Source organism: Bombus vancouverensis, chromosome 16, assembly GCF_051014615.1.
Source record: "Bombus vancouverensis nearcticus chromosome 16, iyBomVanc1_principal, whole genome shotgun sequence".
NCBI lineage: Eukaryota > Metazoa > Arthropoda > Insecta > Hymenoptera > Apidae > Bombus > Bombus vancouverensis.
The window spans coordinates 9,728,273-9,750,673 of record NC_134926.1 but is presented as its reverse complement, the minus strand read 5'-3'; the positions used below and the strand labels follow the sequence as shown (position 1 = coordinate 9,750,673).

The 22,401-nt window shown below is 36.1% G+C and overlaps 1 protein-coding gene across 20 annotated transcripts in view; it reads right to left on the bottom strand.

Moving 5' to 3' along the window:
* Positions 1–22,401, bottom strand: part of dnc (phosphodiesterase dunce) — a 396,997-nt gene that overhangs the window by 90,064 nt on the left and 284,532 nt on the right. The window contains exons 1-3 of one of the 20 annotated variants that reach the window (XM_076625389.1): positions 10,561–10,795; positions 10,161–10,313; positions 1,181–1,577 (exon numbers count right to left, since the gene is read on the bottom strand). The exons of 16 other annotated variants lie outside the window; for them this stretch is intronic. In XM_076625389.1, coding sequence (XP_076481504.1) covers positions 1,181–1,353 — 173 coding nt within the window. In that variant the 5' untranslated portion in view covers positions 1,354–1,577; positions 10,161–10,313; positions 10,561–10,795. Of the gene's footprint in view, positions 1–1,180; positions 1,676–10,160; positions 10,796–21,638; positions 22,271–22,401 lie in introns of those variants that run through there. 3 more of the 20 variants (XM_076625388.1, XM_033340654.2, XM_033340655.2) reach the window with 3 other exon arrangements.

Sequence of the window (22,401 nt, the reverse complement as noted above, 5' to 3'; positions counted from 1 at the left end):
AGTGCATTGTGACGCAAAGCTCAAACTCGAATGACTATATACAGGGTGGTTGGTAACTGGTGGTACAAACGGAAAGGGGGTGATTCTACGCGAAAAAAGAAGTCGAAAATATAGAATAAAAAATTTTTTTTTTAATTTTTCCATCGAGACAACGATCTACAGTGAGATCCGTTATAACGTACCGGACGCGTACCGAGCGAAAATTCAAAGTCGATTGTCTCGAAAACAAAGCCTCAAACGACAAATTTTTATTCTATATTTTCGACTTCTTTTTTCGCGTAGAATCGCCTCCTTTCCGCTTGTACCACCAGTTACCAACCACCCTGTATATCTACTCGATGAATAATATATTCGTTGATAAATTAATCGATCAAATTAATGTTTGCACGGGAACAGATTTATTCGGTTAGTTCGATATACGGATAAATATGTGTACAGAGAACCAGAAGCAATTTATCCTGGTCGATAGTTAAATGTAACGATCGTTGGGTGAAACTACGATATGAATCTCCTTCGATCACGAATCGTTCTCGATTAGGTTAATTGCTCGTATAGTTTCTATTCTCTGCCTTGCTCTTAGATCGCTTTACGACTAATTAAAAGGGATCATTGGTCTGCTCATTATTTCCAGCTCATTTCCTAATGGATTCTTTGGCCAGCAAAGGCCAAAGGATCAGGTCTTTAACTGAACTCTCTAACGCAGTACAAATGAATTTCACGTTTGTTCACCGATACATACGTTTCATACAACAGCTTCAATTATATTATTTTAATTACGAATAACGATGCCAAAATACCTAGCCAATTTCCCCCTCCCTCTCATTTTGCACCTACTGTGTATCGGTTCTAAAATTTCATTTTCGTCACTGTCTCTGCTACTCACTGTCCATAACAGCATTCCTAAAAAAAATTGTTTCTTTTTTTTTGCTGTCGATGTAATGCCAAATTATCCGGCCAATGTTTCTTTCTAAACTATATTCTTTCTATAAATATTCTTCTCTTCCGCAGGAAGACAGAAATCGAAGATACAAACATTTGAAATATTAAACACAATATTGAACGTATCATTTATGCAATACCATAAATACAATAGTTCTATGAATAACGCAATGGCGATTATTTCTTTGAAGAAGACAAATTTTTCTTGATAAATAATACGTTAAATCGTTTGGAAACTTACGGAACGGCGACGTAGACCAATTTTGGATGAGGTTTCGCCCTGGATAACGTGGACACGCAACCGCTGTGCCTTCTGAACGAAGTAAGCGGAAGCGTCACTCTCATCGTGCCAGAATCTCGGCGCGCCAATTTCAAGGACACGTCGCATGGCACGAAAATAGGATAATCATTCATCTTGTGCTTACGATCTAACGAAAGATCCTTTTTCCATAAATGATATAATTTCTCTCGCTTAAACCATCGCTCTATGCTCGGACAGTTTTAAACGCTTTTTCCACTTATTACATTTTTCCGACTTTCCATGTATATACAGCGCTGTTTTCCTTCCGTTTTACAGCTGTTGTTCTTGTCCAGGAATTTTGTCCGACCTCGACGAATCGAAGGAAGAGTTTCATTCGCTGAAGTTAATTTGAAAAGTTTGCCTGAGTTTTATCGAGCCCTTTCTGCTTCTTTACGACGAGCTTTTAGGTTTGCTTCGCCCTTTCGAAGTGGCTTTCTGAGAAGGTTTCGAGACTCTTGTTAATGAATTCTGTTTCCTAGTTAGTGAAAAACAAGTGGCAAGTTTATCATCTTCTTATAGAGGCTTTGTGCGCTGTCTATTCGCGTGGATTCTTCGTCCGTCTAATTGAAACTACGAAGGAATTCGAAGGATATTTACAATTTTCTTCCCGACTCGAAGAACAAAAAGCGAGAAAATATTCTATCGAGCAACGTTGAAACGTTCTTGCCATTATATAAATACCTTTCGTGCTACAACTTCTTATCGAACTTGTACTTGTGTTCAAAAAATGTTACTGCGTCGCAAGAAAATATTCCACATAATCCATTTGCCCGACCAATTTCCCGAAAAACAGAATTATACAGCGGTAAATAAAACTTTCATCGGCCATTCTGTGACAGTAATATTCGAGTTGATCTAGTTTCCTTGGGATATTATCGTTGCAAACACATATTCTTCCAAAAGGAAGCAATTTTCTAGAATTAGAAATCGACATTCTTCCAGTTTTCCGAGGAAAACAAGAGATATCGGAATAGACGAAGTTTTCGTCATTTATTCGACGATAAAGTTTCGGCTAATAATCGTCCAAAACATCGTTTATTATTCCATTCTTTTTTCTCAAAAAATTTCCTAAAAAATCGACTTTTTTCCTAAAAAAAAAAAGGAAACGTCGACATCCAAAGAAACAACGCTTCGTTGAAACGAATATTCGTTTGCTCTAATCCGAACTAATTGCGAAAAGTACCGTGGCCACTTAAAAAAATTCGCGATTTACTTTAATTGGCCTCGGCGAAAAAGACGGCCAAGTCTCACGGAAGTCGCGTGCGAGACAGAAACAGGAAACGAAGCTAATCGAACGGTACACGTTCAACGCGAAATTGCTTCGTCCCTTCTGGTATAACCGTGCGACGAAAATTCGCTGGACGTCGATTTCGATTTATCGAACAGTCGTAAAAAGATATTACGACGCCTATACGTTTGTCCATGAACGATTTTATATCGCCTAGCGTCTATAGGGAACACTTGAAACGGAATTTTTTTTCATGCGACTGTTTGCTCGTTTAATGACTTCCAACGTTTGCAAGAGAGAATAGGGGTGGATAGAAAAATAGACAAATCAATTTCATTCTATGGACTTGCTTTTCCAATTTTTTATTCCAGTAGAGCCTCGATACTTTCTTTTCTAACTACGACATTCGTATATTTACGATATCGATACCTTTTATTCCGCTATTTTAATAGTATTCTATCAATTCATTTTTTTTTAATGCTATTGACACTGTTGTGCACCATAAATTCTCACATTTTCATCTTTTGACAATCAAAAAAGCTTCTAACGTTTTTAGTAAATATTTAGTATTTATTTTTTAAGTAAATGTTTACGTAAAGTAAAACTATATATATATATCTTGTATTTTACCTTCAAACTTAACGAATTCTTTCGGATCGAAAATAAATCAAACAGCCATTGTCATAGATATATCTCTTTTAAAATACGCGACTTATATATCTACGATGCATTCTATATTTCCAAACGCTATGAAATGCTTCGAATAGAAAAATGTACTTTGGCCGTGGAATCTCATGGTAAAGTAATAAAACCGCGTAGAATTTATTTTTCTCGTATCGCGAATTAAAATCTCTTTCATAAGGAGACTATAGGCATATATCAAGCTTATCAAAATTTACTCCTCGACAAAGGAATCTCATTGAAAGACGGGAAGTTGATAAATTCCGTGGGAGAAGGTAGAATAATCCAAAACACCAGGCAAGGGAGAAATATTTCATCAATTTTAAATTCAAATCGCGCGCGTGGCAAAAATAAAGGGAACAACAAGTTGTTAGACGAGGAAGAACAAGAAAAATCCTACAGTCTCTTGTTTCTTCACCCGAGAGGATGTGTCGTTTAGAAAAATTTTCCAAAACTTTGAAATTCTTCCTCTCTTTTACGTAAGCGGAATGGCAGATTCCGACAGAACATACAGTCAAACGACGAGACGTAATTCCAATATGGAAGTATTCGCGAAAACAATTGTTCGGATATTTAATTAACGAGTCTGATAACGCGCGGTATCGTAAAGTAGAAGAAAACAACGTCGGAGGAATGATGTCACCAATAATTGCGGCTTTAAATGTGTCACTCGTTGATTTATATATTTTGATAAAGACGCGAAAAACATGGAAAAGTACAGTGACGGACAGAAGGAGGTTTAAAATTCCTATTTCCCTACGAGTACAACTATACCACTTTAACGGTAACTTTCTAATGAATATAACAACAGAATAAATTCTGAAGATCTTTAATCGTTTTTCTCAAATAAATCAATTTTCTAAAATTGGCCGCCACTGTATGTTTCGAAACGGAGGAATTTAACATTGCAACTATCAGATGTTGCCTGTTTTCACAGATACTAGAAACATACAAGTGTTCTTTATGAAACCAATATTTGCTATTGCAAATCCAATTTCTCCTAATTCGTGCCAATACGCAATACGAAAATATACTTCTTTCCTAAAAAATCATCGTCTACTATGTAATTTTTGATCGGTACAACAGCCAATCTTAGCTACCAGCTATCATCGACTTTCATAAAATCAAATTTCTTTTCAGTATTATGTTTCTAGGCCGAATATCCCCTAAAATATATTTCTCTCCTCATCGTAATCGTCGTATCGGCTTTCAACTAACCTACCAATCTCAATTACAAGTTATTAATTATCAATTTTTACCAAAGCCCTCGACATCAAGTTTGCGCGCGAAATTCTACCAGAGAAATTGGAAACGTGGAAAGAGGAAATAGATACGCGTGAAACGTTCTCTTCTTGTAATTCCCAAGCGACGCTCGCTCGCATACTGTGTAAAATATTTCACGCAACGTAAAATTCGTAGAAAGGCTGTTACAAATGGCGAAAAGAAAAAAGAGGCAAAGGGAGGCTGCGAAACGTGTATGCATCTTTCATGTCACGGTTTCGGTAACTCCCGCGGACTATAAAAAAAGAGCTCGCCGTGAGTTTGAAGGCGATGCCGCGCGTAAATACCATACTGACGGTTTTCATCGAGGGACAAGCCGCTTCTCGAGGGAATATTCCTTCTTCACGAAAGAATTCTCAAAGCGTAGAGGAGCTACTTTTTGTCAAATTTATCCGATCTTTGATGTATTTCGTTTATACCGAACGTGATCCTTTCTAAGTATGTTTATCCTTTGGTTAAAATTAAGAAATTCAATTAAATTTACAATTGATCAGGTTGCAATTTTCAAAGTTGAATCTAACATCGATTTGAAGCAAAAACATAAGCTTCCTGTGGCTTAAAAAAAGCAGATATCTCGTTCCTTTGCAAGTGAAACTATTACCAACTTTCAATTACCTTCCCTAGACTAACCCGGAAACAAGTCGTCTCTCTGTAAATAAATCAAACTCGGATTTAAGCTTGACATTGATATCCAACGAATATACAGCATGGGCCACGCGATTCTTTCTTCGACAAGGACGTCTTTTTTTAAATATCTCCATAACCAATTATTTTTTCACCATTTCACCGCGATGATTTTCCACGTACAGTGACGAGAAGGCATCTGTCTGTACGAAAAAAAGTGTACATTTCAATTTCTGGAAATAATGCAATCGTAGATCGCAGTTCTAAACAAAATTTATTACTTTTTGCACCATTCGTCTTTCTCTTTCGACATTTTTCAGCAACTACACCGGTAACAGAGTTATAGCCCGAAACGATTGCGTCGCCCAAGCTGTATAAGCATTCGCTGGCTTTCGAAATAAGAATTTTCTTTCTACTGGTTTACTACCTGCACCACGGTTATTACCAAATAATGCGCTGGAACGTCATCAAGTAACTACGATATCGTAAAATAGGATTTTTGGTAACATGGACTGACTGAAAGATATTGCAAATGAAATATATTGGTTTAATGGAGAGTTAGCGAACGGGACCGCGAGAATAATTCGTGGGAAGATATTCGGGAAATTCTATTTCGTCCCTTTTTGATTATGAGTGGGTCCTTTCTGCATTAAACCATCCCCTCGCAGTATTTCTGGGATTTTTTAATCATTTTATTACATTTTACTGCCTTTGTGGTCGGCGCGGTTGGTAAGCTGGATCGCAGTTTAATCGAATATTGACGTTCCTTTTTTCGCGATATCGGTAGAAGACTTTCGCATTGAAAAGCTAAAATTGACATACTTTGCAGATTCGTTTATTACTCTCCTATTTTTAGACGTTTCTCTTTTCCAATATTAAGCTTGTACTAACAACTTTTCGCATTTACATTTAAAGTTAAATAAATTGGAAAAAAGTTCTCTTATTTTCCCATTTCCATATGTATGAACAATATGCAAAGGTTTGCGCGAAACTGAAAATTTTCCGATGGAAGACGTTTTCCATGAACCAGAGCTTACAAACACGCGGCGGAAAAATTTCTTTTACGTAAAACAAAACACACTTTACGACAAAGTACGTTTCATACGCACTGCAAATCAACGAACAGCCTTTTAACAAGTTACCAGAACCTAGTTACGAGGAACATCGATCGTCGACGACCAAGTTGTACCAAACAGACTTAGAACTGGTCACAGGTTTCTCAGAAAAACTCGCACGCGTATATGCAATCTCTAGATCTAACCCAGCAAACTGCGAAACCTGCGTTCGTCAAATCATTGTCAAACACATCTTTCCACGTTGCTAGAGATACAATTACTCTGGCAACAAATACCAGATCAAAGAATCTTTGAACGAAGATCTCTGCGATAAAGATCAAATATCAAGCGTTTCCTTCACACTGAAAGACGTCTCGCTATTTAGAAAATCTAAGTAGTAGTACTCTCGCCGCTCACATTGTCGACGCTGATAATAAGCAGCTGTTACGCTGCAGTTGACGCGACGTTAAATCCTGCGTACAAGAAGAATCTAAAGATATATTTATCAAAAAAAAAAAATGTTAATTTTAATAAATATCCATAGAAATGCATATTCTGCGAGATATTTCTACGAAGAAAAATTGTTAGGCGTTGTGAAACATATTAAAAGTTGCGATACGCCGACGCCGCTTGAACAAGTTATTCATAGACTGTGCAGAACTAAGTCATATAACCATATATCTTATAACTTACGATGGCCAATGAAACAGACTTTCTAATTTTAATGCGGCATGTTTCATATCCCAACGGGATACCCGTTTATCCATCAACGGTTCACAGTTAATCTGCCACGACCTCCCATGAAGACGTTCCAAATTTAAACACCCAGAGTTCAAGCCACCTGGAACTTTTTCCATTTCCATGGAAATCCTCGTTTTACGCGTCGACATCGCGGCAACTCATCCACCTTTGCTCTCGATAAGTTCGCGTTTGAAGCCGTTAGCAAGGGGAAATGAGACTTGGAGGAAGTCACGGCGCTTTTAACCGTCTTTCAATGGTCCGTGAGTACAAATCATTCTCTCCTCTCCGTGGATTTTTCGAAATTTTTGCCAACGATTAATTTCGGTTCTTTCGTTCTACTTTTCCAGTTTACATTTATTTTTCGCGGCGATTTTAACGGCGATGGAGAAACGAGAGACGTTATAAATTCGAGGATATTCCGCCATGTTAATGTTATAAATTTTGCAGGAAGATTTAACGCCGGTTTCCACCGAGAAACGCGAAAAATTGCGTTATTCTCCTATATCGATATCGTTAATTACAGATAAAGAATTGGATTCTGGTTCGGCGTTGATACGAGGAATAAATTTCGCAGCAAAAATTTAGCGCTGTTTCTTTTTCAGGAATTTCCAGGAAAACGAAAGATCAGGTTACTCTTCAATTATAGCTGCGTTTTGGAATTTTTAGTTTCGTTTTCGAATCAAAATGTTTGTGGTAGAAGATTGGCTTTCTATCGAGAGCAAAGTTGAGCAGAAAGTTGACTTTTTAAATAGACTGAATAATGTGACCAAACTATGTAATTCGTTTCTAAACGAATGACCTGAAATATATCTGAAGTTTTTCATTTTTTTGAAAATTGTTAAAACTTTAATGTTTAAATGCCATTGACATGTTTGTCTTACAATCTTTTCTACAAAATCCTACGATAAATTGTCATTAGAAACTTAACGAAAATATTACATCGCGTTCTACCAATTTACATCCACGTCACGTCTGCCATAAACTTTCCAATCCATTGGAAAAATATTTCCCACTTACGAAACGTGCTGCATCTATCCCTCATAAAATCCAATTTACACAGTGTTTTCTCGACAGAAACGTTACCACGCTAAATGAAATACCCAGTTTATACGGTAACACCTCAAATGGGATACACCAACACCAATGCGGGAGGGTGGAGGGAGCGGATAGAATTTTATTTCAATCAGAATCGCGTTTAATTATTTGTTCCTATTCGTGGAAGAGGTTTCTAAGAGTATTACGCGAGAATAATCCTCGGACATCTAATTTCGCCCTTTAATCAAACGTCGATTAATCACTGTCCAGGTTGATATTCGAATAATTATCAGGGAACAATGCCTGTCGGTAGGTAATTGGTACTGTGTCCGATCCAATCAAGAAATCATCTACATCGATGTAACAATAAATTATCAATAATAACTAAACATTGTATCACGTTGAAAAATATATTTAAATCTTCAACTAAGAAAAATCTGTAAAGAGATTAGAAATAATAATTTCCTGGATGGACTGTCTCAGAGACAGTCCAATAATTTTCTAAAAATCTGTCTTGAAATTTGAGAAATTGTATTTTGGAAAATTAAAATAAACCTGTTAATGCGTATACTATGTTAACCTAATTTTTATTTTTGTCCACGAATTAATGATATTGAAAACGTTCGATCAACGAAGACACATTTTCAAGCGAAGAGATCGTTGTAGAAATGGAACTGACTAAACTATGACGAATAACAATTTGCCTGTTGGCCCAAAATTTTATTTGTATCATCTTCGACGAATGGAAATGAAATTTTAAATAAAATAAGTTAAAGCAACGACGAAATTACGCCTGAAAATTTGTTCGTCGATCATTCAATCAAACGAACCGGAGCTGTAACTATTTTCTTGTCGATGGGAACGAAATAATTGTGGGAAACAAATTGGCTGGTGTGTAGACACGCGCCACGATCGGAAATTACACGAGAAACCTGATCGATAATCGCGACACCGATACGTTCCGGGTTTCATACGCTTCGATCAGTGACGAATGTTTGCATAGATACGGACATCTATCGACACAAGCCTCCTGATAACGAGGAAACCACCGTTTTCACGAGAGACTGTAAATTTCTACTGTCGAATCTCTATCGAATCGGCGTCGAATTTTTTAACGACCATTTTTACTCCTTCCAGGATGAATATCGCGTCCATGGATTTTTATCCTTTGGTTAAGTAGCGTTTAATTAAAACATATTTGTAGTTTCATTGAAGCAGACGACGTTGAAGATACTTGGAAGTAATAAGAATAAAAATAAGTGGAGAATTTATCAAGGCTATAAGCTTCAAATTATTACAGCTATAAGTTTAAAAAGTAGGAATAATTTCAGTTTCGTGGAATCTTTATAAAGTTTCTAAAACACGATTATTTTCAAATAAAAAAGAACGAAATTCAAACAAGGCAAAGAACGAATACATAATAATTTTTCAAACCGCGTTTCTGTTAAAGAGTACTTTCATTTCCATAGAATATTTATCAACTTTGAACGAAGCCATGACTGAGCAGCAGAAAAATTATTTATTCCAATTTTCAGAACGTTCAACCGGTTTTTGCTACAGTTTGTAGTGTCTTCGCTATCTTCCTAGCCTCGTAAGATCATCACACAACAACGTGTTGTGACCGACGTGTAATTGGAGCGCGGAACAAAAATATTTATTCGCCATTTTCTCTGTTCTAATCTCTGTTGAAATCGTAGTTGTCGATTCAAGAGACTGCCAATCATCGAAAACCAGAGGAAACTTTCCAATCAGTCGTTATTAGTTTTGGAAACCCTACAAATCTTGGAAAATATTTTCTAAGATACTTGATAGGAAAGATTCATTGAAAATATCGTTGAATTTTTATTTTAATCAAAGGTATTTTATTTGAGATCGATGATTTAGAGTTTTCTACGAAATTGGGATAACGTTTCAAATTGGACCCATTGGGATGTTCAAATTGCAGTTTCCACTTTCAAGATCGATTTTAAGTCATCGTATCCGAGTACTGGTTGGAGTAAAATATCCAATTATGCTCGTTAAACAATATAAAAGTTTAGAATAAGGAAGTATAAAACTTTCGATTTTCCAGCTTCTACGACACATTATATTTTCACGAATTGTGGTACTTCGAATCGTAAAAATATCCGCAAATTCGATACTACAAATTCGAAACAAGAACCTCGAAACCTTCCTTCAAATAGCATAAACTCCTTCAAGCTTTAACTCGACCATAGCTAAGAGCTACGAACTAAAATTCGGAAGGGCGTTTGAAAACCTTGAATCTCTACGATACCTCAAACCCGTAAAAGAAACTCTAATCCTCTTATTCGCCAATCTTTTTCAGATCTTCGCCGGTCTTCTTCAAATCTTCTGCGACCACCACTTCAAACGCACTGAAACTCCATGAAAACCAGAGACACGATGAAACGTCTGGAACTGCGAGAATCTAAAAAGCGGAAAGATAGGAAAGCTTGACGCACGCTGAAAGAATTTTAACTGTCGTGAATATTCTACGTGCGTTTGAAGCACACAGCTGTCTGACGGACTGCTCGGGTATCTCGCGTTAACCGACACGATTATCGTATCTGAGATTACAAACTCCTTCAAACCGTCACCAAGCCACTTCAAACGCACTGAAACTTTATTATCAAATCACAAGAACCGTGGGAATATTTGAAAAGGCGAAATTATACCAGAATTCGACACACGTTCAAACAATCTTAACTTTCACGAATTTTCTACATCTGTTTCAAACACACAACAGCCTTCCGATCTGACTGTTACGCGTATCTCGGGTTAACTGACACGATTGTTCGATTTCAGATTACAAACAGGCAATTTCTGTCGTCCTGACGCGTGTCCTGCACCAAGGACACATCACTCGCGCATAATCGTCAGCAACGATCCTCTTTGGTCGCGTGCCGACTGTGAACTGACGGCAGCCATGCCTCGAGCTGTTGCTTATACGCTGATCCAGTCAGCGTGTACCTGCGTGATGCGACTACGCTCCGGCAAATATTGTACATATTGCCATATTTTTCTTTTTCTGTCGTTTGACTGCTGATAAGCGGGCAGCAGAAGGTTTTAGGTAGGTAGCCCATACTACGAGTCGTTTTATAATACTAACAGGTTGATCGCCAGGCGAATTTTATAGATTTTTCCCTGGCTACCGCAATAGATCGAAACACGCTATGCCGTAATACTTCATTTTTTATAAAATATTACATTTGCGCTCTTCTTTTCGTTAAAGTTCTGACAATGTTATCTAAGTCATTGGATATTGTAGAAAATTTGTAGTCCAAAATTAGAATATTCGATATTTATTTGAAATGTACTACATCGTGGTATTTAACGTTTGTGAAATATTACGTTATACCTGGGCACTTTTTTCTAACGATATTACGACAATGTTATTTAAATGATTGACGTTAGAGAAAATTCTCTAGTCCAATGTTCCAATATGTCATACTAATAATCATAATTTTTTTCAAACATACTACATCATAACATTTAACTTGTGCAACATGTTACATTTGCGCACTTCTATTTTACAACGTTACGACAATATTATCTTATCTAAGTCATTCACATTATAGAAAAATCCTTTAGTTTAAAATTTAGATATTTCCTACTAAATAATCGTTATTCTTTTCAATATAGTACACTATGACCTTTGAAAAAAAATATATTGCTTTGTGCATTTGCGCACATTTTTCTGACGATGTTATCCAAGTCGTTCGCGTTACAGAAAACTTTTCAGCCCAACGTTCCAATATTTGATGCTAATATCGAGTATTCTGTTTTTTAAATACACAGTAGAATTTAACTTTTAACTTCTGCAAAATATTATATTGCATTTGTGCCGCGTTCACGGTTATCTAAACAAGTAAATCGTAGACAATTTTTTAATCCATGGGATTTATCTTATTTTAATCATTAAGGACCAATGTATCGTACTATGTCGATATGATACAGTTATCAGATCGTGAATTCATTTCTAGATTAATTTTCCTTATAATTCAAAGTGTTCGAAGGATTCCACATTAACCTATTATCCTTCATTTTTTTTTTTTTTTTTTTCATTTTTCAAACGCTGACATATTTTCTAAAAATGCGCCACAACCGGGACAAAATTTCTTTCACGGTGCATCACCGGTGCAAACGTAAAACCATATCCACTGCAATATTCGCATATTCTATACGACTTTATTGTTATCAAAAATTGGAATTATCTTTTTATTGGATTTCGTCGATGATCTATGAGTTCGAACGAATTATTGTGTTTATTAAAACGATTTTAAAGCAACACGAAGAAACGATACAATTCTTAATTAAAACATGCATTGTGTACGTTAACGAATTGGATTGAACGGTCACTTTATTTATTCAATCAGAAAACGTACACTGCGATTCACGCACTTTTTCTGTTAATGCGGAATTATTGGGTTTTATAATAACTTTATAATTGGATTTCGGCTTATTGGATTTTGTTGGAAATTGCTAACTTTTAGCGAATTTTTACCTTCTGAAAAAAGATCAAGAGAGAAGAAATATTAATTAAAGCGACGATATTAATATAAACAATCGATAATTCTATTTATTCGTTATGAAAGTATTCACTGATCGTAGATCGTACAATTTCTTTTGCTCTGTACAGGTTTTTGAACTCGTTTATTTCATCTTATCGATGGCTAATAATTTAAAAAAAAAAAAAAATTCCTACGTTTGACAAAATTCGATCTGTCTGTATCAGAAGCCAGAAATTTTATTTATATCTTTATGAGTGGAAAATGGCCGGCTCTGTATTATTTAATTTTTACTATTTGTTATATAAATATTGGCCAATAGGATTGAGATTAAAAGTAGATTGTAAACTATCTAATCGTGCATGCAGCAGCGATAAGAATCTAGTTTGTCGATTAGATTTAAACACTATCGTGACGATAAACAATAGATAAGCGAGTTGTTTAAATGCAAATGATACACATTTTTTCACGCGGCGAATTTAAATCGCTTTATTTGCTCGATATCCAGTTTACTTGTCCATCGTTCGTTTACATTAACTTCGATGCGACGCTTTTACATGTTTCACTTGCCAGCAAATTTCATTTCCATAGCAAATTTAATTTCCTACTTTTTCACGTACAATCATGTGTCTCCGTTATTTATCTTGTTTTTAGCCGAGTCCGTTTTACCACGTGCGTTTTCCTCCTACGTTCTATGTTGATACTGTTAATAAAGTCACGTTTTAAATATTGATCCTAAAAACAAATTGTTTGCCGTCGAATCACACGATCGATGCTATTAGCGTTATTATTTTATTTTCGTACTTCGGTTGCTTCTCGAACCTGTATGCTCCAAGCTACGTAGTTCGACGAACAGCAAATCGTATCGTAAAACCTGACATTGTTTGGTGATTTTAATTTCTGTCGATACTTTTACGGTTTCATCTTTCGATGTGTTCTGCGTTTATTCGAAATTTCCCCAAGGATGAAGCAAATTGAACATTCGCTCGAGGAAAACGTATTAGGAAATTCGGGAAACAAGGCACGATTTTGAAATTTCATCTACACAATCCGGAGTGTTTAAAACAAACGAACACTGAAAGATACGATGGCAAATTCGTCGTATCGATAAATTGGCTGCTCGTGAAAATGCGGGAAAATTCTACGATAAAAGTAACTCTGTGACGGATCTGGCTCTTCGGTATTCCACGGTAATAAATTAATTGCAACCTGCACGAACGCATAGGTATCGGACAATAATTTGAACATGGAAAAGCAATTTTCTATATTGCTGATAGAGCGTCACGATTAGAGAAGCGAAATTCTCATACGATGGTCCTACTTTCGCGTAAAATTGAAATTGTTCGCGACGTCGCGCGTCCATTTAATTCAAACGGATATTCTTAGAACGAGCCCGGCTTAACGAGCAACTTCTTCGCGTTTCATTTGCTGTAAACCCGAGAACCGGACGTAAAACACAACAGCAGAGGCTCGGTTGTCTCGCGAAGAGACACCGGCGAGATATTCTTATGGGGCGAGTTTCTTATGGGCGACCATTCGTTTGGTCGTTTCACGGTGTCCTACAAATGAACCAACTCGCAAGTTTGTACTTTCGAAGCGAGAAGCGGAATAAAAGCAGGACTAATGACTGAGATCGTTTCGAAATAAGTGGATCGAGGATCCTGTCGAGAATACAGGAAGTTTATGGGGAAAACAAAGGACCGGGAGGAAGTTTAAGGAGAAGGGGAGATTTGCGAATGCACGAAACGCTTACTTTTAAGCTCCTCCGAGGATTCCGAAGCAGAGAGCTGCAAGACATTTTTCGAGAACTAATACTGCGAGTGTGGAAAAGTTGCGGAAATGAGAATTTCTTAGATTATTACGCGCAGAAATTATCAGATGCTTGAAAAAGATATGGAAGTTGTGGAAAATTTGCGAAGTACAGCTTTCGATGAGCAAAGATAGGTATAATATCTATACAACAAAGATATGATTTAAAATTTGCTGATATCGAACGTATGATAAATAATATTCCAAAATAGTAATACAAATTCTAGATAAATTATAAAGAGGCTGAGCTCAAAATACCAGCGACGCGAAAGTTAATTAAATTCCATTCTCACAGTACATAAATCAATGAAATTAATAAAACGACAAGCATACGACTTAAAATTTCCTTTCGACGTATTAATAAAGAATTGTCGAAATTATATTACACAGAAATAATTGTTTAAACCCGAGGATACGAAGTATACGAAATTTGCAAACAAATCATCGGTCGAAGCTGACGATCAAAATTCCTGAAAATAATACAAATTTCAAATTTATAGGGAATAATATTCTCAGACGGAAGAGAAACATTTTTGGGAAGAACCATGTCACGAGTTTTCCACGATGTATCAATCGGAGAGATGAATTACTCGTTGGCGAAACAATTCGTAATAGAAAAAAGTGGATAGGAGCGACACCATGAAAGAGAAGAATCCAGGCAATAAATCAGCTTTATTGTTACAATATCGAGGAGCGTGTTTGTTCGAACGATCGCGAAGCTATCTCTGATAAACCAAAAAGCGAGGCTTTCCTCGAGCAACGAAAATTCGTAGCAAAAAGATTCGTGGCATCGACGTCGAAAGAATTTCCTGTAAGAAGTGACAAGGTGTAATTTACGTCCCACGCGTTGTCAGGCCAGTTGACACGAATTGGCACGAGCCATAAACTTAAATGCATCAATGAAGATTGGTGGCAATTCCCTTGAATAGAGATCTCACAACGGTCCACGGTCCGCTACATTTATCATTGTTCGCGAAAACTAGGATCAGAGTTCTACATCTTCTCGGCTAGCGATTCTTATTTCCCTTTATGAAACTAGTTTTCATTAGTTTTCTGTCCAATTAGATCTTTTTTCCTGTCTTACGAGTTCAAGGAAATCTCGTTTTATTGCTCTTTCTTTGATAAATGTCGGTTTATTTTATTTAAAAAAGCAAAATGGAAGCGTTGAAAAGTATTTTTTCGTTTGTAAGAAGCAACTAAGATTTTATTTTCTACCGTTTCTGTTTTTCCGAAATAGAAGTTCAGAGAATTGCTTTTCAACGATTTCACTCAATCTCCACCTTTTCCTTTCCTCAATTTTCATATGCAACTTTCAACCGTTAAATTTCTTCAAATTTTAGACAAACACGATTTTTAATATAAGAACAAGTCATTTTTGTTGGCTACGTTGTATGCAAAATCAAAGTGTAGATTTTACATTACAGAATGTAATAATATTACTATAACCTAGATCTAAAATTACTGCAATTACTAAACCAAAATTTTATATAGCAAAATGTAACCAACCTATGGCTATAATCTGAAACTATAACTTACAACCATAATCCATATGCTAAACGAAAAATTCAAATTTATATTTGCCCAAAATTACCCTCGTTACTACACCGAAATTCCATATAATAAAACATAGAATTACCACTATGTTCTACATAATAAAATGCTAATAAAGTAAAGTAAAAAAGCGTCTAAAAATCTTCGTTTCCTTAAAAATTGTACATCCCTTCATTTTTCGACACATCTAAGCTCGTCTTAAGAATCGAGTAATGTTACAAGAAAACGTTTCACGTTCCAATTGAAGTCACTGGAGAACAATGATGCAGTCTGTACTTTCGAGGCTCGTTGAAACCAGACACGCGGACGACAGTTACGATTCGAAGAAATCTTGGAAAGAAGAGGCAAGCAGCCAATCGCCAGGGAAATGAACATGTCACGCTCGCCTAATTGCGCGCCATGGAAAATCCTTGTGCCGGAATTATGAAATTCATTACACGACCTCGTGTGCCGTGCTGTCGCAGACCTTTTATTAGTTAATAACACAAGAATTATGAGAACCGTCTCGTAGCTGTTGTCCGACCGAGGAAAAAAATCGTCTTTTAAGCTGCAGGAAACACGAACTTCCTGTTACTATGAAACTCTACACCTTGCTTTTCCTTCTTACGTTATATACGTATAGCAGTAGATCATCTGGAAAAGTTTATTAATGTCCGCAGAGAAGTAAATTTATTATTTTTATGTATTTTTCGCGGAATAATAATCTTTAACGAGGATAAATAATTTTTAATGCGCAAGTTTCCGAATCTTTTAATATGATTTAATATCTTTCAATTCTTTTTACCTCTGACTTTTAATTCCTTTTTTATTGAAATTTTCTTGCGGAAGTAGAATTTTTTAGGTAGTCGTAAAGATCAGTTTTAACGGATCACTTAGTTTTAGCATCCTTTTTTTTTTCTGTATAAAATGGATAAAAGATGGAGAATATTTTTAAATATTGGAGAATAATTTTAGCTATAGAACGAATACAATAGGTTAAATATTGGTAAATTATTTTTGTAATAAAGTTAAACACCGGTAAATTTAAAAAATTGATCGTTTTCGCCTCAGTTTGTTACGTTGTTGGATTTTCAAAATTGATTTGACAAACTTGAAAGATTGCCCCTTCAAAATTTCAAGTTTCATATCCAATGCTATGTTAGAAAAGTTGACTTTATACCTAATAGAAATTCTTATTTCGTCCCAAAACGCCTAAAAGTTTCTTTCCTTTCGATACCATTCTACTCGTACGAGGAAAAAACTTCCAAAAAGTCCAAGTTTTCCGATATTCGATGCCGCATTAGGGAAGCTGACATTCTACCGAACGAAAATTCTTCTTTTGCCTGGGAGACTAAAAAATTCCCCAAACACCAAAAATTTTCCAATACGCAACTCCGCCAAAGAGAGAAAAAGATCAATTTTGTACCGAATTAAAATCCTATTTTAAATTTCAGCTCAACCTTCTATCGCTCATTCTCGTTAATTTTATTACAACAGCAAATTTACTTAAAAAAAAAAAAAAATTCCAATTTTCAGTATGGCAAAAAATGAAGCCAAGATATTGCACTTAAAATACCCCATTTGTAATCATACGTTCCAAAGGCGAGGGAATAGAGGTTATTTCCAGCAAAGAAAGAACGTAAAATTTTGCAGGTCGTTTAATCCAAAGAAACCGTAAAGAAAAAGTGCAGGTGGAGGAAATCGCGAAAGCTGTGACGTTTCCAGCGCTACCGTCGACGAAAAATCGATAGCGACAGCGGTTACAAGCGGACACGCGTAACTACCAAAAATAACGGGACGTTATGGCGATCGTAAATGCCAACTTTTGTGTTTATCACAGCTATACTTGCTCCGTAAACCTACAATACATGTATCGAATCAGTCGGGATTTTAGAAGGTTTGCCAGGTTGAAATTTTGCATTATAGGGTTTACGTAGCTGGGAGCATGGTGCCGACTCATCGTCTGTTGTGTCTCGTGTACAGATTTTGCCTGGTAAAGTTGAACACGTTCCTCTAAATAGAGTTTTCAGCTGGCTTAGTAACTTTATTTATATACATGTGCTATAGATTGCAGGCTGGCGGCCATACTGTTTGGAGATTTTATACTTCCATGCAATATCCTGTTATGATTTTAAGGCTTCAAACATCTCAGTAGTAAAATTTTACGAGGCTCTGTAAACATGTATCGTCTAGCGATACGTTCTGTAAGTAGAAGGAATTGCTGGAGGTGATGTTTAATTGAAAGCTATGCCGGTGAATAATTTAGAGACCTTGCTACGAGTATACAAGACTGGTAATCTTGCTCAAAGCATATTTATTGAAATTCGAGATACAGCAGCAGCCAACGTTTCAACATTCTGTTCCACTAACAAAATAATTATTACATCTTTCCACTTTGTTATATCATAATTGTAATTCGTGAACTCCGTAGGAAAGAATATTTCATCTTTGTGGCGATAGCAATTATGTACGTCGTTACATTTTTCCATCTATTTTCAATTGTTTTAATCACAAGTTTAGATTATACACTGTACAGAAATAATGCTTGTAGACACGTTAAGTTTGCTTTTGTTATATTTATTAGTAATATATCTCATTACGTGTATTATTAATCGTTTGATTCTTTTGTGTAATATTTGTAAACATGAATTAACCAGAAATAACTGCATGGAATTAAAAAGTGAACGCGCTCTAATTCCTCTGGGATAAGTTATCAACTTAACAGCTTGATAACTGTGATTAAATCCTAGTGAATTTTCAGTGGCAATAAGAACGTCGTAATTGTTCCTATCTCCTATTTGCCTCACACTAAAACAGATCTACATTTTACAATCCTGATAATTCGTCGGATTCAATGTTCTATTTACAACAGAGTCTCGTAACGAGGTACCTATACTCTTTTGAACCATAATCTCGACGCGGAAGTGCGATAATATCGCCGTGATAGAAGCTACGTCTAAAGAAAAATATAAAACTTCCCGCCTCCACATCGAGATAAAATCGGTATTGTCGATCTTATTCTCGCCTTGAACCACTTAGTCAATTTTTAATGGCTTTTATCATGTAAAATACAAATACGAGTTACGATAAATGAAAATAAAATAATTCATAATAAATTATCGTAATAATTAATGGAAATGTATGTATACATGTGTGTGTGTGTGTGTGTAGGTATATATATTTAAGTGAAATATTTTAATAATTCTATTCCTACCACGATAATATTAATTCTCTTCGTTCATATTGCCTGAGATGTCGTTTGTTTAATTTTACACGAGATACAGGACCACATAGATCGTAATAAATCCTCCCTATAGTCATTGCCGACCTAATTTTACAGGCATAATCGAGCTTTCCATTCAGCTCGCTTAATGGAAAATTATATTGACAGTGGACGTGCCACACCTACGACCATTCAGCTTGAATCTAGGCTGTGGGTCCTTTCCCTCCGTGAAATTACCCATCCATCAATTTTGAATCTATTTTCTCACCAGCGACTTGCATTTCTCCCTCTTCGAGTCTTAAATTCGAAGAAACACTGTAACTTTGGAATATCAAACTATCGTTCGAAATAACAGTCAAACTATTATTCAAACTCAATTTGTCATCGAAATAATGTTCAAACTGGTTATCACTGAAATAATATTCAAAATAATTGTCGACGAAATAATGTTTCAAACAATCGTCATCAAATAGTTGGAGTAATTGCAAAATACTAAACAAACATATAATACGTTCTAATTCTAATTCTTCGTTCAGCGATTTTATTTCAATCTACCAATCGCAACGATAATTACAAAGTAAGAAATAAATCTACTCTGTTCTCGTCTATATTCCATAAACCTTGGTGTTTTCTTCGTTTCCCTCGGACTTTACAAAATTTCGTCTTCGTTTCAGTTTGAAATTCCATAATTTCCATAATTAATTCGTTCTCAGTTTCTGTTGTTTTTCTTTTTCTTGTATTTGCGAGCCTTACAGAACGCCGTGTTGCGTACTTTCCAAAGTATTAGAAAAATTTGAAATTCTTGAAACTCCGCGAAGTCCACCTTGCCAGTTATGTGTTAAAAACCGATCAGAAATCGCGAGAAGTTGAAAAGGTCGGGGTGAAAGCTCGTTATCGATCACGAGAGGGGCTGGCGTGCCGTGCGGTTGTTAAGGGTATTTATCACCTACACGCTCTTCAGGGTCGCCAGATTTGTGTCAAGAACTCGTTCCTGCACTGGCGAAACCCGTGGAAAAACTCGTCGAACAGAACGTAAAACAGACGAAGAATTCACGTGAGAAGTCTTCCTCAAGGCCACTACGTTCCAATATAGCGTCAACTGCTGCCTCTTCCTTCAAATCCTCATTTTCACTTCTCTTATTATCGTTTCACGGTGATTGATCGATCAAACGGATCTTTAATTTCTCGTTTCTTCGAACGATACAATTTTTGCCAGTTTCCTACTACCGTCCGGTTATGACTATAAGAATTTCGAGTATAGTTTACTCCAATATTCCAATAATTCAATAATTCCGATATCGAGCAGTCTAGCCATAAGTTACAGCCAACAAAATATTTCACGTATCTCGTTTATTTTACGTATTTGTCGTTGTATCGGAAATAATTGAACGCATTGTGCTCAGTAATAGGAAAGAAATTTGTACGATCAGCAATTGTATAATCACAATCTCGTGCAATCAGAAGTTGCACAACCAGAACTTTGTATAATTAAAAGTTGTGTAATCACGAGAAAAAGAAGAGAAGAAGGCGGTCGACCGATCAGCGAACACAGGTGGCGGACCGCTTAATCTCGTGTCACTGGGAAAATCAAAATGTAGTATTTCTGCTAGAGGCAATAATCCTGATGATCCTTGCACAACTGTACGCGACCAGTCCACTGGAAATAAGCAGGGGCCTACCCAGTAACCCTTTAAGATTATATCCAACGAAGTATATTAAATCCGATCCACTTACTGGCCTTAATGCTAATGCTAATGCTAATGTAATCGATGCAAAAGCTCGGTGGCGCTTACCTACCACACGATGCGAGTCCATTAGAATCTAGACGAGAGCTGTCGCTTTGCACGAGACAAGAGGATGAAATATTGATATTTTAATTTTTATTAAATAATTCCTCCTGTATATACACTTTAATGCCACGTTAGTGTGTAGGGTTTTTCTTTAGACAATGAGATCTAAAGGATCAAGTGGCAGGCCTCTGTTAATAAAATTATTATTCTGCGTAATACGTATTCTATAAGTTCAACATTCAAATAGATGTGTCTGGTCGAAAGTCTGGTTTTGAAAAACAGAATTTTTAGTATTCTACAAATATGTATCGACTTCACGTATGTCGTTCGAAATTGTACAAATTGTTATATCCCTGGTTTCTTTATACGGTTCTCTTACTTAATATAAATATAGATAAACTACTTTTCTGCTACCTGGCAGCATTGACCTGATTTAAGCAAAGGTTGTAAATACGCATTTTTAACTTTGAATACTTTTATCAGGTATATTTTCAAATAATTTCTGATATTTTAAATACCTTATCTACCAATATTTAACTAGCTCGTCTTCTTTTTATCAACATCTAAAATATTTTTCGTTATCTATATTCTAATATTCTAATCCTTTTATATTGACAATATTATACAACATTAGCATTAGTTACATAATACAGTATCGATGAATATTAGATTCACTTATTCTAATATTTCCAATATTTGACTATTTAATTATCTCATCCTCTCTTATTAGTACGCAAAATATTTTTTCACTATTTAAATTCTAACATTCTAATCTTTCAGAATACCAGATCCATCTATTCGAATGTCTCCGATATTCAATTAATATTCGATCGCTTTATCATTTTTCATCGGCATCTCCACGATCATCAACCGCATCCGTCAAATCCACTCACCTCTTCTTACGATCGACGTAGTATCGACGCGAATGTCGTCGAAGACGATATCTACGCTTGTCAACATACGATGTAAGGCCAATAATCGCCGGTTCTTTCGAATCACGTCTCGAATCGTCGCATTCGCGGTTATCCTTCACCGTCGAATCTCTTCGCGAGTCTTCCTTCGGGTCCTCCTGTTCCTGCCACCTGACCATCATCCACACGAAGAAGAAGAAGACGATCATCGTGTTCGATCATTGCCCCTGTTCGAGCTCGTCTATCAAACACATCGATCGTTCACCGTTTCTATTTCACCTTTCACGATCACTTTTCAATTTCATTATCTTCACCATCACCTGCACTCTTTCTTCTCGGCAATTTCTCGCGGCTTTATTTCATATTTTTATTATCGCGATATTTATCTTGCAAGTTTGGTAATTTTTTGATCGATCGTTAACGATCGATTACTACGATCCAGGGTGGATAGTCGCTTTTGGCTTCTTCGTAATTGAAATTCAGTTTTGCGAGAGGTTCGAGCAAGATCGACGCGAGTTTTCTGTCGCGAGAAATTGAAATTGTTTATGTGGGTCGTTTATGTGAATTGTTTAAAGTGGATCGTTGGACGAATCGTTTGTTTCAACTTTGGTTCGTCGAATATGGAAGCTTTGGAAATGGAATTTTCATTAGCAGAAGATAGAAATTGAGAAATATCGTGGAGAATCTGGCAACGCTTTCGAAAATTTCCTAATTTCTGTTTTAACGATGAATTTCTATTTTCTTA